The 13886-nt window shown below is 40.5% G+C and overlaps 1 protein-coding gene across 1 annotated transcript in view; it reads right to left on the bottom strand.

The window, feature by feature from the left end:
- Nucleotides 1-2681: 2681 nt before the first annotated feature.
- Nucleotides 2682-13886, bottom strand: part of Cd80 (CD80 molecule) — a 38811-nt gene continuing 27606 nt past the window's right edge. Inside the window, exons 2-3 of the mRNA XM_036204102.1 lie at nucleotides 6281-6598; nucleotides 2682-3013 (exon numbers count right to left, since the gene is read on the bottom strand). Coding sequence (XP_036059995.1) covers nucleotides 2682-3013; nucleotides 6281-6598 — 650 coding nt within the window. The remainder of the gene's footprint in view (nucleotides 3014-6280; nucleotides 6599-13886) is intronic.

The following is a 13886-nucleotide window of genomic DNA, read 5'->3' as shown; positions in this document are numbered from 1 at the left end:
ATTTTTTTAAAATGATGAATGGACAGAATTTGGTGAGAAAAATAATTAAGAATCTAAAGTCCCATCAATTTGCTGCAAAATATGATCAAAGACTAGACTGGAATGCTAGGGAGGTTCTGAAATGCACTAATGGAGTCTAGGCTTCCAGGAATTAAACATGATGACAAGGAAGTACTTACGGTACACAATGATTATTATTATTGCTGAGGCCAAACAGAGTATTATCAAAATTGTGGGGGTCACCTCAATTAGGTGATTTCTATTAGGAGGGGCTTCTGGGGCTGTGGAGAGAAAAGAATAAGCATCAGTTGTAATGTGCAGTGTGGAGACCCCTTGACCCTGCCGATCATCCCACAGACACACAGCTGCTAGCACTCTCATAAACAACCCTACCAAAAATATCCTGTGGGCAGCTGACATTCAAATGATGGCTACCAGATATGAAAAAAGCAACTTGAATGTCTTCATGGACTGAGCTAAATTGGCATGAAGAGAGATTCTAAGGAGATACCTTAAAAGTTATCATCTTTGTAGCTCATTTCTGTAGCTCTTCTGACTAAGTCTTGCTAGGGATGTCATCATCTAGATAGATAGACCTACTTTTTTTCTCCTCTAGCTCTCTGTCTTTCTCTTGCATGTTCTTGCCACATCCTTCACCTCCACTGTTATACTCCACACAGTAGCTGCCGTAAGATTCAGGAGGTGTCTCACATTCTCTTCAGGATTTATTTTTTGCCCTCCAGCCTTAAGTTTTGGGGAGACTAAAAGAACTAACAATGGCTATGAATTGGCATGAGGGGACCGTCCTGGAAGACAGCTTTATGGCTAGCTTCTGATGAACTTCTAGTCTCCTAGGGACTGCAGGACGGATACAAAGCTGGTGGGGAAGGAGGAGAGACTGGTGTGTGTGTGTGTGTGTGTGTGTGTGTGTGTGTGTGTGTGTGTGTGTGTGTGTCTGCCCTCCGGTCCTCCTCATGGAGGCAGCAGCTAGACCACATATTTCTCAAACTCTTTGAGAAATTGCAACATCTGAACAATGGACAAGGACACAATCTGAAGGGATTATTAGCAGCACAACCTCTTGGGCTTCTCTGGATTGGCTTACAAGTGAATATTAAATACTCCCTCATTCTTCATTTTCTCCAATTACCAAGCCTCATGGATGAAGTTTAGCTTTGAGCTTATTTTAGCATTTGGCCCAGTAGACCACCTTGTCCTTGGCTTCTGAGACTCCACACTCCTCTGTTTATAATTGTAACACTCATCTTTCTTGGCAGGCACATCTTCCTCTTAGCTTCTAAATGTCATTGTTCCCATGGTGTCTGTGTGTGACCCTGGTCTGCCTGCTTAATCTCATCCACACCAAAGCTTGAAATGCCATCTAATTTCTGAGTTTGAATATTACATTTCTTATCTCATTTTCTGGATTCCAGATGTGTTATAGATCCAGCTAATGATTACATGGCTGGAAGCCAGCTGATGAAAAGTAAATTCATTGTGCTTTCTTTTTAAAGATTTATTTATTTTTAATTTTATGTATATGGACATTTTGCCTGCATGTATGTATGTGCACAATAGGCCAGAAGAGGGCATCAGATTCCTCTGGGATTGGAGTTACAGATGATTGTTAGCCACTTTGTGGGTGCTGGACATGAAGAACAGCCCATGCTCTTAACTGCTGAGTCAGGACTTTGGGAGCTCAGTGCTCTCTGACCCCACAACCAGAGTGAATGAGTAGTTCTAAAAACAAACATCTATTCCAAGAAAAGACAATGGTCTGATACCATGAGACCATTGGGATTGGATATCCTAAAGAAAAATGCCAAAGTCAGGAAATTTCAAAGAAGGACAAAATTTAGTGCTTTCAAAAAAGACAGTACATAAACTGCAAAATGACTACCTGATTGTCAGCAGTTATTAGACCTATAAAATTTAGAATATTTATTAAAAGAAAATAAAATTAGTCTAGTAATATCACCATTATACTTGTTTAGTGATGTCAGTAAGTCATAATGACACATCCTGTTGCTGGATTTTCTTTACTCTTCTCTCTTTGGTCTTTAGTCTTTTGGGGGCCTGCCACCCAGCTCCCAAAATAAATCACGCATGAAGACTTATTCTTAATTATAAATACCCGGCTTGTTTATTGCCAGCTTTTCTTAACTTAGATTACCTCATCTATCTTTTTGCCTTTTTCCTTTTCTTACTTCTGTATATTTTACTTTCACTCTTACTCCACAGCTGGCCGTGTGGCCCTGTGACCGTGTGGCCGTGTGGCCGTGTGGCCGTGTGGCCGTGTGGCTGGCCCCAGTGTCCTCCTTACCTTCTTTTCTTGCTCTTTTCTTCTTCTTCCTCCCAGGTTTCTCTTTTTATTTTTTTCTTTCTGCCTGTCAGCCCCGCCTATCTTTTCTCCTGCCTGGCTATTGGCCGTTCAGCTCTTTATTAAACCATCAGATGTTTTAGACAGGCAAACACAGCTTCACAGAGTTAAACAAATGCAACATAAAGGAATGCAACATATCTTTGCATCATTAAAATAAATGTTCCACAGCATAAACAAATGTAACACATCTTAAAATAATATTCTACAACATCTTGTATGTCTGACATGACTAAAATTACCGTCAGAGTCAGTAAGTTTGATTCTAAAAATGTAGATAGTTGGGTTATTCTTTTGGATACTATATAGTAGTATAGTATAGTAGACACTTGCCAGTGTAATGCTCCTTATGTTTTTCCCAGGTGAAGTTCTTCGACACTTGAGAGTCTCCATACACAACGTGACACACAATGCTGTGGTTGTATGTCATATTGAAATCCAGTTTGCTACTGACAGTGTACAGCTCAGATTCAGGATCTTGAGAAATTGTTGTATTGATGCCACTTAATTCTGTTCCATTTTCCAACCAGGAGAGGTGAGGCTTTGGAAAACCTCCAGAGGTTATGCACATTATCCTTTTAATGTCCGCAGATGGATTCCCAAGCTCAGTTATATTAGGGACTGGGTAGTCAGCTAGAGATAGAATAAACATACAATTACACACAGGTACAGAGCTGTGTGCATAGGTGTCGGTTAAATAAGTTATCAGGAATCAATAAAAATGACAAATAAGGTCAAATTTGCAAGTCTCCACAAGTCGTTAGTAAAACAGCTACTTTGAATTGGTTGTGTCAGTTGTCTCTCACCTTGAAGGAGGTAGGAACCACTTGGAGAAGAAATAGGTTCATGTGGATAAATGTTGATGTACTGCTTGCTATTTTAAGAGGGGAAGAGACAACTGAATGTTTGTTTGTTTGTTGTTTGTTTTTTCGAGACAGGGTTTCTCTGTGTAGCTTTGCACCTTTCCTGGAACTCACTCTGTAGCCCAGGCTGGCCTCGAACTCATAGAGATCCACCTGGCTTTGTCTTCTGAGTGCTGAGACTAATGGCGTGAGCCACCACCGCCCGGCAGAGACAACTGAATGTTTATTGAGTTCCTATTAGTTAACTCTGTTCTTACTCAATCACTGGGCAAGCCTCAGTGAAACATTTCACTATTAGGATAAGAATTTGTACTGTATCAAGCTGATAATAGGAGGGAAAAAAAAAACCCTCTGGAAATCCTTCTCTTTATGACAACCTTAGGAGATTTGGACTTCGATTTGAAAGGGTTATGGATCAAATGAAGTGAGTAGTATATGTCTGCAGTCCCTGGCTGAGGCAGAAGCATTTCTCGAACTCCACAAGTTTGGGGCCAGCCTGAAAAATATAGTGACACCCTGTCTCCTTAAAAAAAAAAAAAAAAAAAAAAAAAATAGCTAGCCAGGGAGGCACCTTTAATCCCAGCACTGGGGAGGCAAAGGCAGGTGTGTTTTTATGAGTTTAAGGTCAGCTTGTTCTACAGGGGGAGTTCCAGGCCAACCAAGGCTACATAGAGAGACCCTGTCTCAAAACAAACAAACAACCCCCAAAACAAAAAACAACAGCAGCAAACAAAATAAATAAAATGTTCAATAGCACTAACTTGATGGGACTGATGCTTGTAATTTTATTTTCTAAATAAACTAATTTGGGGGAACTCACAACCCTATAGCAGAACTGAGACCCACAATTACATTTCTCAACACCAGAAGCTGTGGTTGCTATATACTCATCTTGTCTTTCCACCCTAATATTGTAGGCACACAAGCGACTCCTTCTCTCTGTTTATTTAGTAAGGAATGCATATGTGTGAAGCTACCTACCTACCCTCCAACCCCAGAACCAGGAAACAGGAGCTTATATGGTCTTGCCCCTGCTGGACCTCTAATTCTCAGCACTCAGTAGCCATCACCCCAAGTCCATGTTCAAAATGCCTTGCTTCTTAAAAGAAAGTAAGTTCAGCTGAGCATGGTGGGGCACACCTATAAGTCAGGTGTACTTTGGAGGCTGAGGCTGAAGGAGTTTGAGGCCAGCCTGGGCTATACAATGAGTTCCGAGCCAGCCTGGGCTAGGAGTGAGACCTTTCTCATTAAAAAGAAAAAAAAAAAAAAAAAAAGCCAGGCGGTGGTGGTGCACGCCTGTAATCCCAGCACTCGGGAGGCAGAGACAGGTGGATCTCTGTGAGTTCGAGGCCAGCCTGGTCTACAAAGTGAGTTCCAGGACAGCCTCCAAAGCTACAGAGAAACCCTGTCTCGAAAAAAGACTTGTACTCAGATAAAACTATGTACAATGTGTACAATATTGAGTCTGTAATCTCAGCCATGATGTTTTATTAATTCCCTGCTACTCTAACATTTTAAAGGGATGGAAAGGCCCCCAGGAGTTTACATCATTTGCATATTTGACCTCCAGTAAGACAATGAGGTAGACTCAGAGCAAAGTGTGGAAACGTCTAGCCACTTGCTCGCCCACTCTCAGACATCAGGGATTGAACTCCTCCCCTATCACAGGGGACTCAACCCCCCCACTTCAGTCCATAGACCGAGCTTTCTTCTTAGAAGGCTGAGTGCTACAGAGCTCACATGAGCAGAGGTCAGTGGTCACCAAGTTCTTCAGCTGAGGTTTGTCTTGTGACTGTGGGCCAATTAATTGGCTTTTAGTCTTGATTTGCTCATCAGTAAGATGAGTTAATAATTATGTGCTTCCAGCGCTGAAGGGCTGAAATGACACCATTACTAGAAATCACTTAGCACGGAGCCCGAAACACAGGACATATTTAGGTAGATGCTCTCGTTTAGAACAGGTTGTCAAGGAATGCTTCTAAAATGGCATAGTGGCATTGGGAGAAATGGCAGAAGGGCAGATACTGACAGGTGAACAGGAAAGGGAAAACCCTAAATTCTGAAGTCACTTTAAACCAAAACAATAATAATAATAATTAATTGGTGTGAATCTCTTTGAGTTTGAGGGTAGCCTCCAGGCCAGCCAAAGCTACATAGTAGAACTCAAAAACCAAAACTAAAACCAAGAAGAAAAAAAACCACAACAGTTTGATGTGTCCCTGAGCTGTTATAGTTTGCATTTTTATTTTCTACTTAATAGCTTATAACACTCAATCAAAATAAACTGAGAAACAGCTCAGTAAGAGCCATCTTTTCCATGTCTGACTGAGCTTGTAACAGCCTCAGCCTTGTGGCCTGCCCTTCTACAAGATAATCTGTTTAGAATAACTACTCTGAAACTCTTGCCAGACTCTGAACCATCTAAAGATTAGCCCTGGGGGCTGGACAGATGGCTCAGCAGTTCCAAGTATGTACTCTTAACTTACTTTTGCAGTTCACTTACTAGCACTCACAGTGGGTGACTCACAACTGTGTATATAACTCTAGCTCCTAGGGATCCAACACGTTCTTCTGACTGTCCTTTTTATCTTATATGACTCGGTTAACACAAGCTTTGGCCATTCTTACTGGAGCTGGGTAAGGATACCTTATGAACAAAGGCAGGGGTGCAAATTATTCAGAAAGGTTAAAAGTCTGTGACCTAGTTAGCTTGTTACCCGGAATAGATATTTCTCAAGTGCAGTTCACAGTACAGGCACATTACTTCAAAGTTATGTTCCTACAACTCAGAAGGCATTTCAGGCCATTATAGTGCCTGGCATGATTCCTGTGACCTTCTGTTATACAAGTAATAGAAAAGTACATTGATGAATGTTTTTTCCACCTTGAACCATCAGTTAGATTTTCTGTAAAGCTGGAAACTCACTCCTCAGATATGAAATGAGATGCATCCTTCTTTGACAAAACTGCCACCTATATCAATAGACATGTGCCTTTAAAGACATTACAAATCAGTAAATCAGAGAATCCTACCAACCTCTGACAGTCAGATTCACAGAAGCCAAGTGTTTCCGTTTGTAAGGTCCTCCATCAGACATTTGAATGACACAGGTGTATTTGCCCCTGTCCGACAGGAACAGGGGCATGATCATAAGAGAGAAGTTGTTAGGGATGTCAAGCACAGTCCGGTTCTTATACTGGGGCCACACTTCTCTCTCCTCAGGGGTGTAACTCAGCACCGCTTTGTCATCTTTTTGCCAGTAGACTCGGAGCTTCGTCAGTTCTTTAGCAGAAAACGTATAACCACAGGGCAATGATGCCTTTCCTTTCACTGACTTGGACACATGGCCAATACCTAAAAGGCAAGTGAGAAAAGATTGAACAAACTTTATTGAACAAACCCAACTCTTTCTATCAAGTGACAAGTGACTCTAGAATGCATTTTTTTTTCTTTTTTTTTTTTGGCCCCAACACATTTTGTTGGTTTTAGAGATAGGGTCTCTCTATGTAGCCCTGCCTGCCATGGAACTTGCTATGTAGACCAGGCTGGCCTTGAACTTACAAGATCCTCCTGCTTCTGCCTCCCAAGTGCTGGGACTAAAGGCATGCACCACCATTACTGGCTTTCATATATTATTTTTATTGTGGTTAAAAAAGATCCACATAAGGGGCTGGAGAGATGGCTCACAGGTTAAGAGTACTGACTGATCTTCCAGAGGTCCTGAGTTCAATTCCCAGCAACCACATGGTGGCTCTCAACCATCTGTAATGAGATCTGGTGCCCTCTTCTGGCCTGCAGGCATATATGCAGGCAGAACACTGTATACATAATAAATAAATAAAATCAAAAAAAAAAAAAAAAAGAACCACATAAACCACCATGTGTGTTGGATACTTTAAAAAAAAAAAAAAGATTTACTTATTTATTATGTATACTGAAGAGGGAGCCAGATCTCATTACATATAGTTGTGAGCCACCATGTGGTTGCTGGGAATTGAACCCAGGACCTCCAGAAGAAGTCAATGCTCTTAACCTCTGAGCCATCTCTCCAGCCCTGTGTTGGATACTTATAATCCTAGCACTTGGGAGGCTGAGGCGGGAGAACAAGTTTGAGGCCAGCTTGTCCTACGTTGGGAGGCTCTGTCTCAAAATACCAAAGGCTGGGGATGTAGCTCAATGGTAGAGCACATGTATATTGTGTGTGGGGCCCTAGGTTTGACTACCAGCACTGAAATAAATACACCAAATTTACTATATTGACCATTTTTAAGTTTACAGTGGAGAAATACCTTCACATTGTTGTGAGACAGATCTCAGAGCGTTTGTATGTGTCATGAATCTCTGTACCCATTAAACAACAAACTCTCTTCCATTCTACCATTAATTTCTATGAATTTGACTATTTAGATATACTGGCCTTTGTGGGTGGCTTGTTTTACTTAATGTTATGTCCTCAAGGTTTATTCATCTTGTGTTACATGACAAGATTCCCTTGCCATATGGTATGACAATAATGATCACAAATAATTTCTGTTTTTCTTTGTCTGTCTGTCTGTCTCTCTAGCTATATATCCTTTTCCCAACTTGTATGTTGTATAATCTCACACACACACACACACACACACACACACACACACACGCACAATTGATAAATCTACTCATCTGTTGATGGACATATGGGCTGCTTCCACCTCTTTGCTATTACCATGGATAATATTGCTGTCAACACGGGTACGCAAATGCCTCTTCATAACCCTGAAATCGGTCAGGTTTCGGTCCTACCACAGGCTAGCCTTGAACTCTCTATGTAGCCAAGGGTGACCTTAAACTCCTGGTCTTGCTGTCCCCACTTCCTGAGTGCTGCAATTAGAAGCAAACACCATTATGCCTGGGGCTCTATTACTTCTTACATCCTCTGTCTAACATATTGATCCCCCAAAAAGAAAATGGCTTTGACCAAAACTCTGGTGAATGTGCTTCCATTTGCCTGTAGACCATACACTGCATCTTAGTGCCTATCATACCCTTCTTTTTTGTTTCCTTTGTTGCTGGTGGCGATGTCAGAGAAGCAGCAGGTGGCTATTGACTTCAAGGGATCAACCCACCAGCATTCAAAACTCCAGTAGGTGAATCTTGGAAAGGCAAGGCCCTGAGGGCTTTGGCCCCAGAAAGTCTCTTGCTACTGCATTTGTCTTTACATGTTTGCCACTGCTGTTGTTCTCTGGTATCTGGCATGGTGTGAATGGATGTGGGGGGGGATGCCCACTGCCTTTGATGTGCTGTGATTCTCTCCTGGAAATATCCCATTCTACTGGGCATTTTTACCTGTGGATTATTTTAAAGATGATTTCCTCCTAAGCTGAACTGTTGTAAGTGTTGCTCCCTGCCCCTGATGAAACATGGCTGCAGAGGATAGAAAAACAGAACAAGGAAATGTCACACAGCTGGTTTCTCTTGAGGAGCCAGACAGACTGTGGCTTAGGTTAATGATTGAGAAAAACAATTGAGTCCCAGAAGCTAAGTTAGCTTAAGTTCTTTTGATGGTGAGAGATGTGTTCATGGGTTTCAGTGTGCATCATAGATGAAACAAAGCTTTAAATAATAACTAGGTTGAATTGTTTTTGTTAATGGCTTTGAGGTTAAAAAAAAAAAACAACTTGAAAACCAATTTAAAGGAATATTTTTAATAGCTGAATGAGGTACTCATTGAGGTCAGGGAACAAGAATAATGACAGTCTCGGGCTGGAGAGATTGCTCAGTGGTTAAGAGCACCAACCGCTTTTCCAGAGGTCCTGAGTTCAATTCCCAGCAACCATGTGGTGGCTCACAACCACTTGTAATGAGATCTGGTGCCCTCTTCTGGCCTGCAGGGACACATGCGGGCAGAATACTGTGTACATAATAAATAAATACATCTTTTAAAAAAAAAAAAGAATAATGACAGTCTGGCTATTGCTGGCTGAAGTGTCTTTCTTGCTAGGAGTGGTTGTGATCAAGGGTGATGATTAATTCCTTGTACCCATTTCTGCCCTCAGCTTCCTCATATAAAAAACTGTTGGTGAATGGGTGTGTACCCTGAGCATTTAAAATAGATCCAACTGATTCTTTTTTTAATATATAAAAGTTTAGATTTGAGTCGGGTGGTGGTGGCACATGCCTTTAATAACCAGCACTTGGGAGGCAGAAGTAGGTGGATCTCTGTGAGTTTGAGGCCAGCCTGGTCTACAAAGGGAATTCCAGGACAGCTAGGACTGTTACACAGTGAAACCCTGTCTTGAAAAATCAAAAAGAAAAGTTTATATTTGTGATTCTTCTAAGACTTCTTATAAGATTACCCTTTGAGATAGATAATAAAATGATTGGTCCTTTCTTTGTAACTGCAAAATGGCCTGCAAACAAAAGAACTGGCTGAAAAAAATACCTTGCTTGCTTACACTCTGTTCATCTATATCAAGTTGCTTGGGTATGAATGTATGTAGGTTCTTGGGACAACTTATTTTTCACCTATAATATGTAATATGTTTAATCATGTAAAGGATATGGAAAACATGATGTTTTTTACTTGTATTCATTGTAATCATTCACTTGAATAATAGAATGTAACCACACTGTAATTTTTAATATTGCTTGAAAGATTTTGCTAGGGTATTGAGGAAGACCAGCTTCCTCTTATTCCCCTAGGGTACTCTTAAGCAGGGAGAAATGAGGAATTTGTAGATAGAAGTATATATATAGAGAGAGACATAGGATAGCCTCAGGAGGGCCTGGTTTCAAACCCAACCCACCAACCCCTTCTGTCTCTATCAAAGAGCTTTTTAAAGGAACACCAAGGGGTGGAGCAAAAGACCTCCATCCATCACAGCCAAGTGTAGACCATCTCAAACACCCAGTGACCTTGAATGTGGTCCAGCCATCCCCTAATATGCCTGCTGTGTAAAACAAGCTCAGATCTCACTAGGAAACCTTTGTGGGCTCCTACAGGTCCCTCTTAATTTTTTAAGGAACCCCTCAGGCTCCTCAGATAGACTGAGATCTGTCTTAGGTCATTCATTGTCTATGATTATTTCTTCCATTACCCATCATGGAGATATGCTTTCCATCAAGCATACTGTCTTAGGCTGGAAGCTACCAAGAGAAAGTTGTCCATCCTTAACTCTCAGCCTCTGATAGGAGGGAGTACTGATCATAACTCAGCTCTGGACCAGGTTCCTATTGAGCTTACAAACTCCATAGCAATCTCCATAGATGCCACACCTCCCAGTACAGGAGTAGAGAATAATAGAGATGGCATTTCTTCTTTGGAATGGGTCTTAAGGTGTCTATAATAGCCTTAGCTGTGCCAAGCCCTTTTTCAACTAAAACTCTTGATGCAAACTGAATCTAATAAACTACATCCAACTTAAAGATTCCTTTAGCTTTTTACCAAACTCTGGTTTATTAACCTTAACATAATTCCGGCATAAACATCACCATTCACACCATTCATATTTATAACTTTCTTTATTTTTATTTTTTTAATATTCATTTATTTATTTATTATGCATACAGAAGAGGGCGCCAGATCTCATTACAGATGGTTGTGTGCCACCATGTGGTTGCTGGGAATTGAACTCAGTCAGTGCTCTTAACTGCTGAGCCATCTCTCCAGCCCTTATTTTTATTTATTTATTTATTTATTTATTTATTTATTTATTTATTCATTCATTTATTTGTTTATTCATTTATTTATTTATTTATTTATTTATTATTGAGACAGGGTATCTCTTCGTTGCTTTGGAGCCTTTCTTGGAACTCACTCTGTAGCTCAGGCTGGCCTTGAACTCATAGAGACCTACCTGTCTCTGCTTCTGGAGTGCTGGAATTAAAGGCATGTGCCACCACCGCCTGGCTCATATTTACAACTCTCTTAATTGAACTATTATCACTATACATATTTACACTTCTTGCAAGCTTACATTAAACATTTAGACTTACATTCAACAGTTGCACTTCTCACAAATTCACATTCAACATATACTTATTTATATTTCTTACAAGCCTATATTCTTAAGGAAACTCTATATGACTACCTTAGAAAATATACTTCTGAGAACTATTAGAAAGACTCACACAATATCTACCCTAATATAAACTTACATTCTATAGGACTACTTTCTTAGAACTATTAGAAAGACTCTCTTAAAAAGACAGGAAGTATGCAAATTATTTCTAAACTTCAGAGTTTATAGTCAGCTTTGATATCATTTTGAAAATTCTTCTGACAGTTGGCCAAATATTTCATAGCAAGGTTATTTGTTCACCAAAACTGCTACTATTCAAAGGAGTCAAGAACATAGATGTTACTTCTTTATTTCTTTTTTCTTTCTTTCTTTCTTTCTTTCTTTCTTTCTTTCTTTTTGAGCTGAGGATCGAACCCAGGGCCTTGTGCTTACTAGGCAAGCACTCTACCACTGAGCTAAATCCCCAACCCTCATAGATGCTATTTCATGAAACACATTTTTCATTAGCTTACTCTGAGGAAGAACATTTCATGATTTAGTATTTTGCACCTCATTCATTACCTTCTCAACCCCTGATGTTATTATTAGCAGCTGTAATATACTCTAACCATAAGTTATTTAACTCAGACTGTTCTCACAAACATCAGTACATTCACTAAGCAAACATTCTGATTTAGCATTGATTTTTTTTATATGGAACTTTCAAGTGAAGCAACTATTTTGTGATAAGGTTAGATTTTCTGAAAGTTGACCCCCATCTATAAAGCAGTCATTTCTTTTTGAATCCCTGTTTCCTTGTCTCCTTATTAGACTTGCAAAGGAATCATTCATTGCAGGCTGTTTGTTCAAGAGGCAAATAACTTTTTTATTTGTCCATAAGTTTCTTCATACTTAAAACAATGTTCAGTGTATGGACTGCTTTCCCTTGCTTTTTTTTTTTTTTTTTTAGGATTTTAAAGTGGTTTGTTGACAAACGGTATTAGTGTTTTAAATCATCTCCTGAGAGGTAAGATGTTAGTCTGATCTTAGTTCCCAAGAGGTAAGATTAAGCTTTCTAGCATTGCTTTGAAAAGAAACTTCATTCTGAGCTGAAAAAAAAACAAAAACAAAAACAGTTTTGGGACAGTATCGCCATCAAGAGCCTAAAAACTACCTTTCCCAGAATGCATTTCTCTATATCAGCCCGCTGTTACAAGCTACCTTTTGGACTCCATTTCCCATAGTTCCTTTCTGGTCAAGGAGTCAACTTCTGGTTCCCTTTACAGGGCTTAGTTTTCATGGTTTAGCTTTTGCAACCGGAGATTTGAACCAGGCTTTTTGCTATTTCACCACAGGAGATCAAGAAATTTCTGTTCTCCCTGAGCTGGTCTTGCTAGGTGTTTTTCTTTCCCGACACTGTTCCCCGAAGCTGAGTGTACTTGCCCACTCATGCGTATTCAGGCAGGTCCCTCCGTGCTAAAAGCAAAATTCCCTCGGGGCTTGCTTTTTTGAGTTATGGGGTCAGTGAAAGAAAGTGAAAGCACTCGAAAGAAAGCTTTTTTTCCCAGCCCTTTCAGAGAGACTGTGTTTTCAGATAGAAAAGAAAGCTTTTTCCCCGGATATTGTCATGGCTTATCTCCTCCTCCAGCTACAAAGCCCCTAATGCCACAGACACCCGAAGCCAGAGAAGCTTGGCTTTACTGCCTTCTTGCCAGTAGCCCTCCCCAGGTCCCTACAGCTTTTGTTATGCCTTCACCTTGGGGGAAGCTGTCCCTGCTTTGGCTCTCTACCAGCACCCCCTCACCAAGCACTAACCGCAGGGAACTTCTGGCTACTGTTTTTTACTAGCAGAGAGGATTTGCCATATTCCAAGAGGCTTGTTGTTTCTAAAGCCATTACAGGTGATTGTCCCAAGCATTTATGGCTAAGTTCTCTCTAACCTCAGAGGATTCGAACTGCTGCTTCTCCTGTCTTGAAAGAAAGACAGAGCTTAGCAGAGAGGTTTTGCCCCGTTCCCAGAGGTTTGTTGTTTCTTCTTAGAGTGAACCACAGGTGATTTTCCCATAGATGTCCTTAACAGGGGAATCTAATTACGTACGCCCTTACAGAAGGAGAAATCTCTTGAGAAACAAAGATCTAAAAGGCTTTTTAGTTTTTTTGGTTTTTTTTTTTTGGAGAGAGAGTGCAAAGTTTTCCCCAAAACTTCAGTTCTCTAAACTTTGGCTTTCGTGCCACGAGGAAACTAATTCTTCGTCTGTATCTGCCTCAGGGGAAATTTTTTCCTCTGCTGCTTGGACTTAGCATTTTAGCTGTCTCCAGACCAAAAGCTTCCATAGGAATCTTTTTTTCTACCCGTTAAGCTCAGAGAAGATAGTTTTTTTTTTCCTAGTTTGCATTCATAGCCCCATAGTTAGAAAATCAAGGACCCAATTTCTCTGTCTCGTAGCTTATCTTAGTCCTAAATCTTTTTCTTAAGCCATATTTCTAAATTTTCCTACACTACCTTGTATTTTTTCCCTTAAGATAGAAAGATGGAGTGGAGAGAAAAAGAAAGAAACCCAGGTAGCAAAAAAATCTACACTGCAGCCTTATATTCAGACATCCTCCAGTTCATTTTTCCTTTTTCTCCCAAGGATAAACCACCCCCCCCCCCCCCCCCCCCT

The sequence above is a fragment of the Onychomys torridus genome, chromosome 12 (genome assembly GCF_903995425.1).
Source record: "Onychomys torridus chromosome 12, mOncTor1.1, whole genome shotgun sequence".
Taxonomy (NCBI): Eukaryota; Metazoa; Chordata; class Mammalia; order Rodentia; family Cricetidae; genus Onychomys; species Onychomys torridus.
This window is presented reverse-complemented; position numbering and strand designations above follow the sequence as displayed.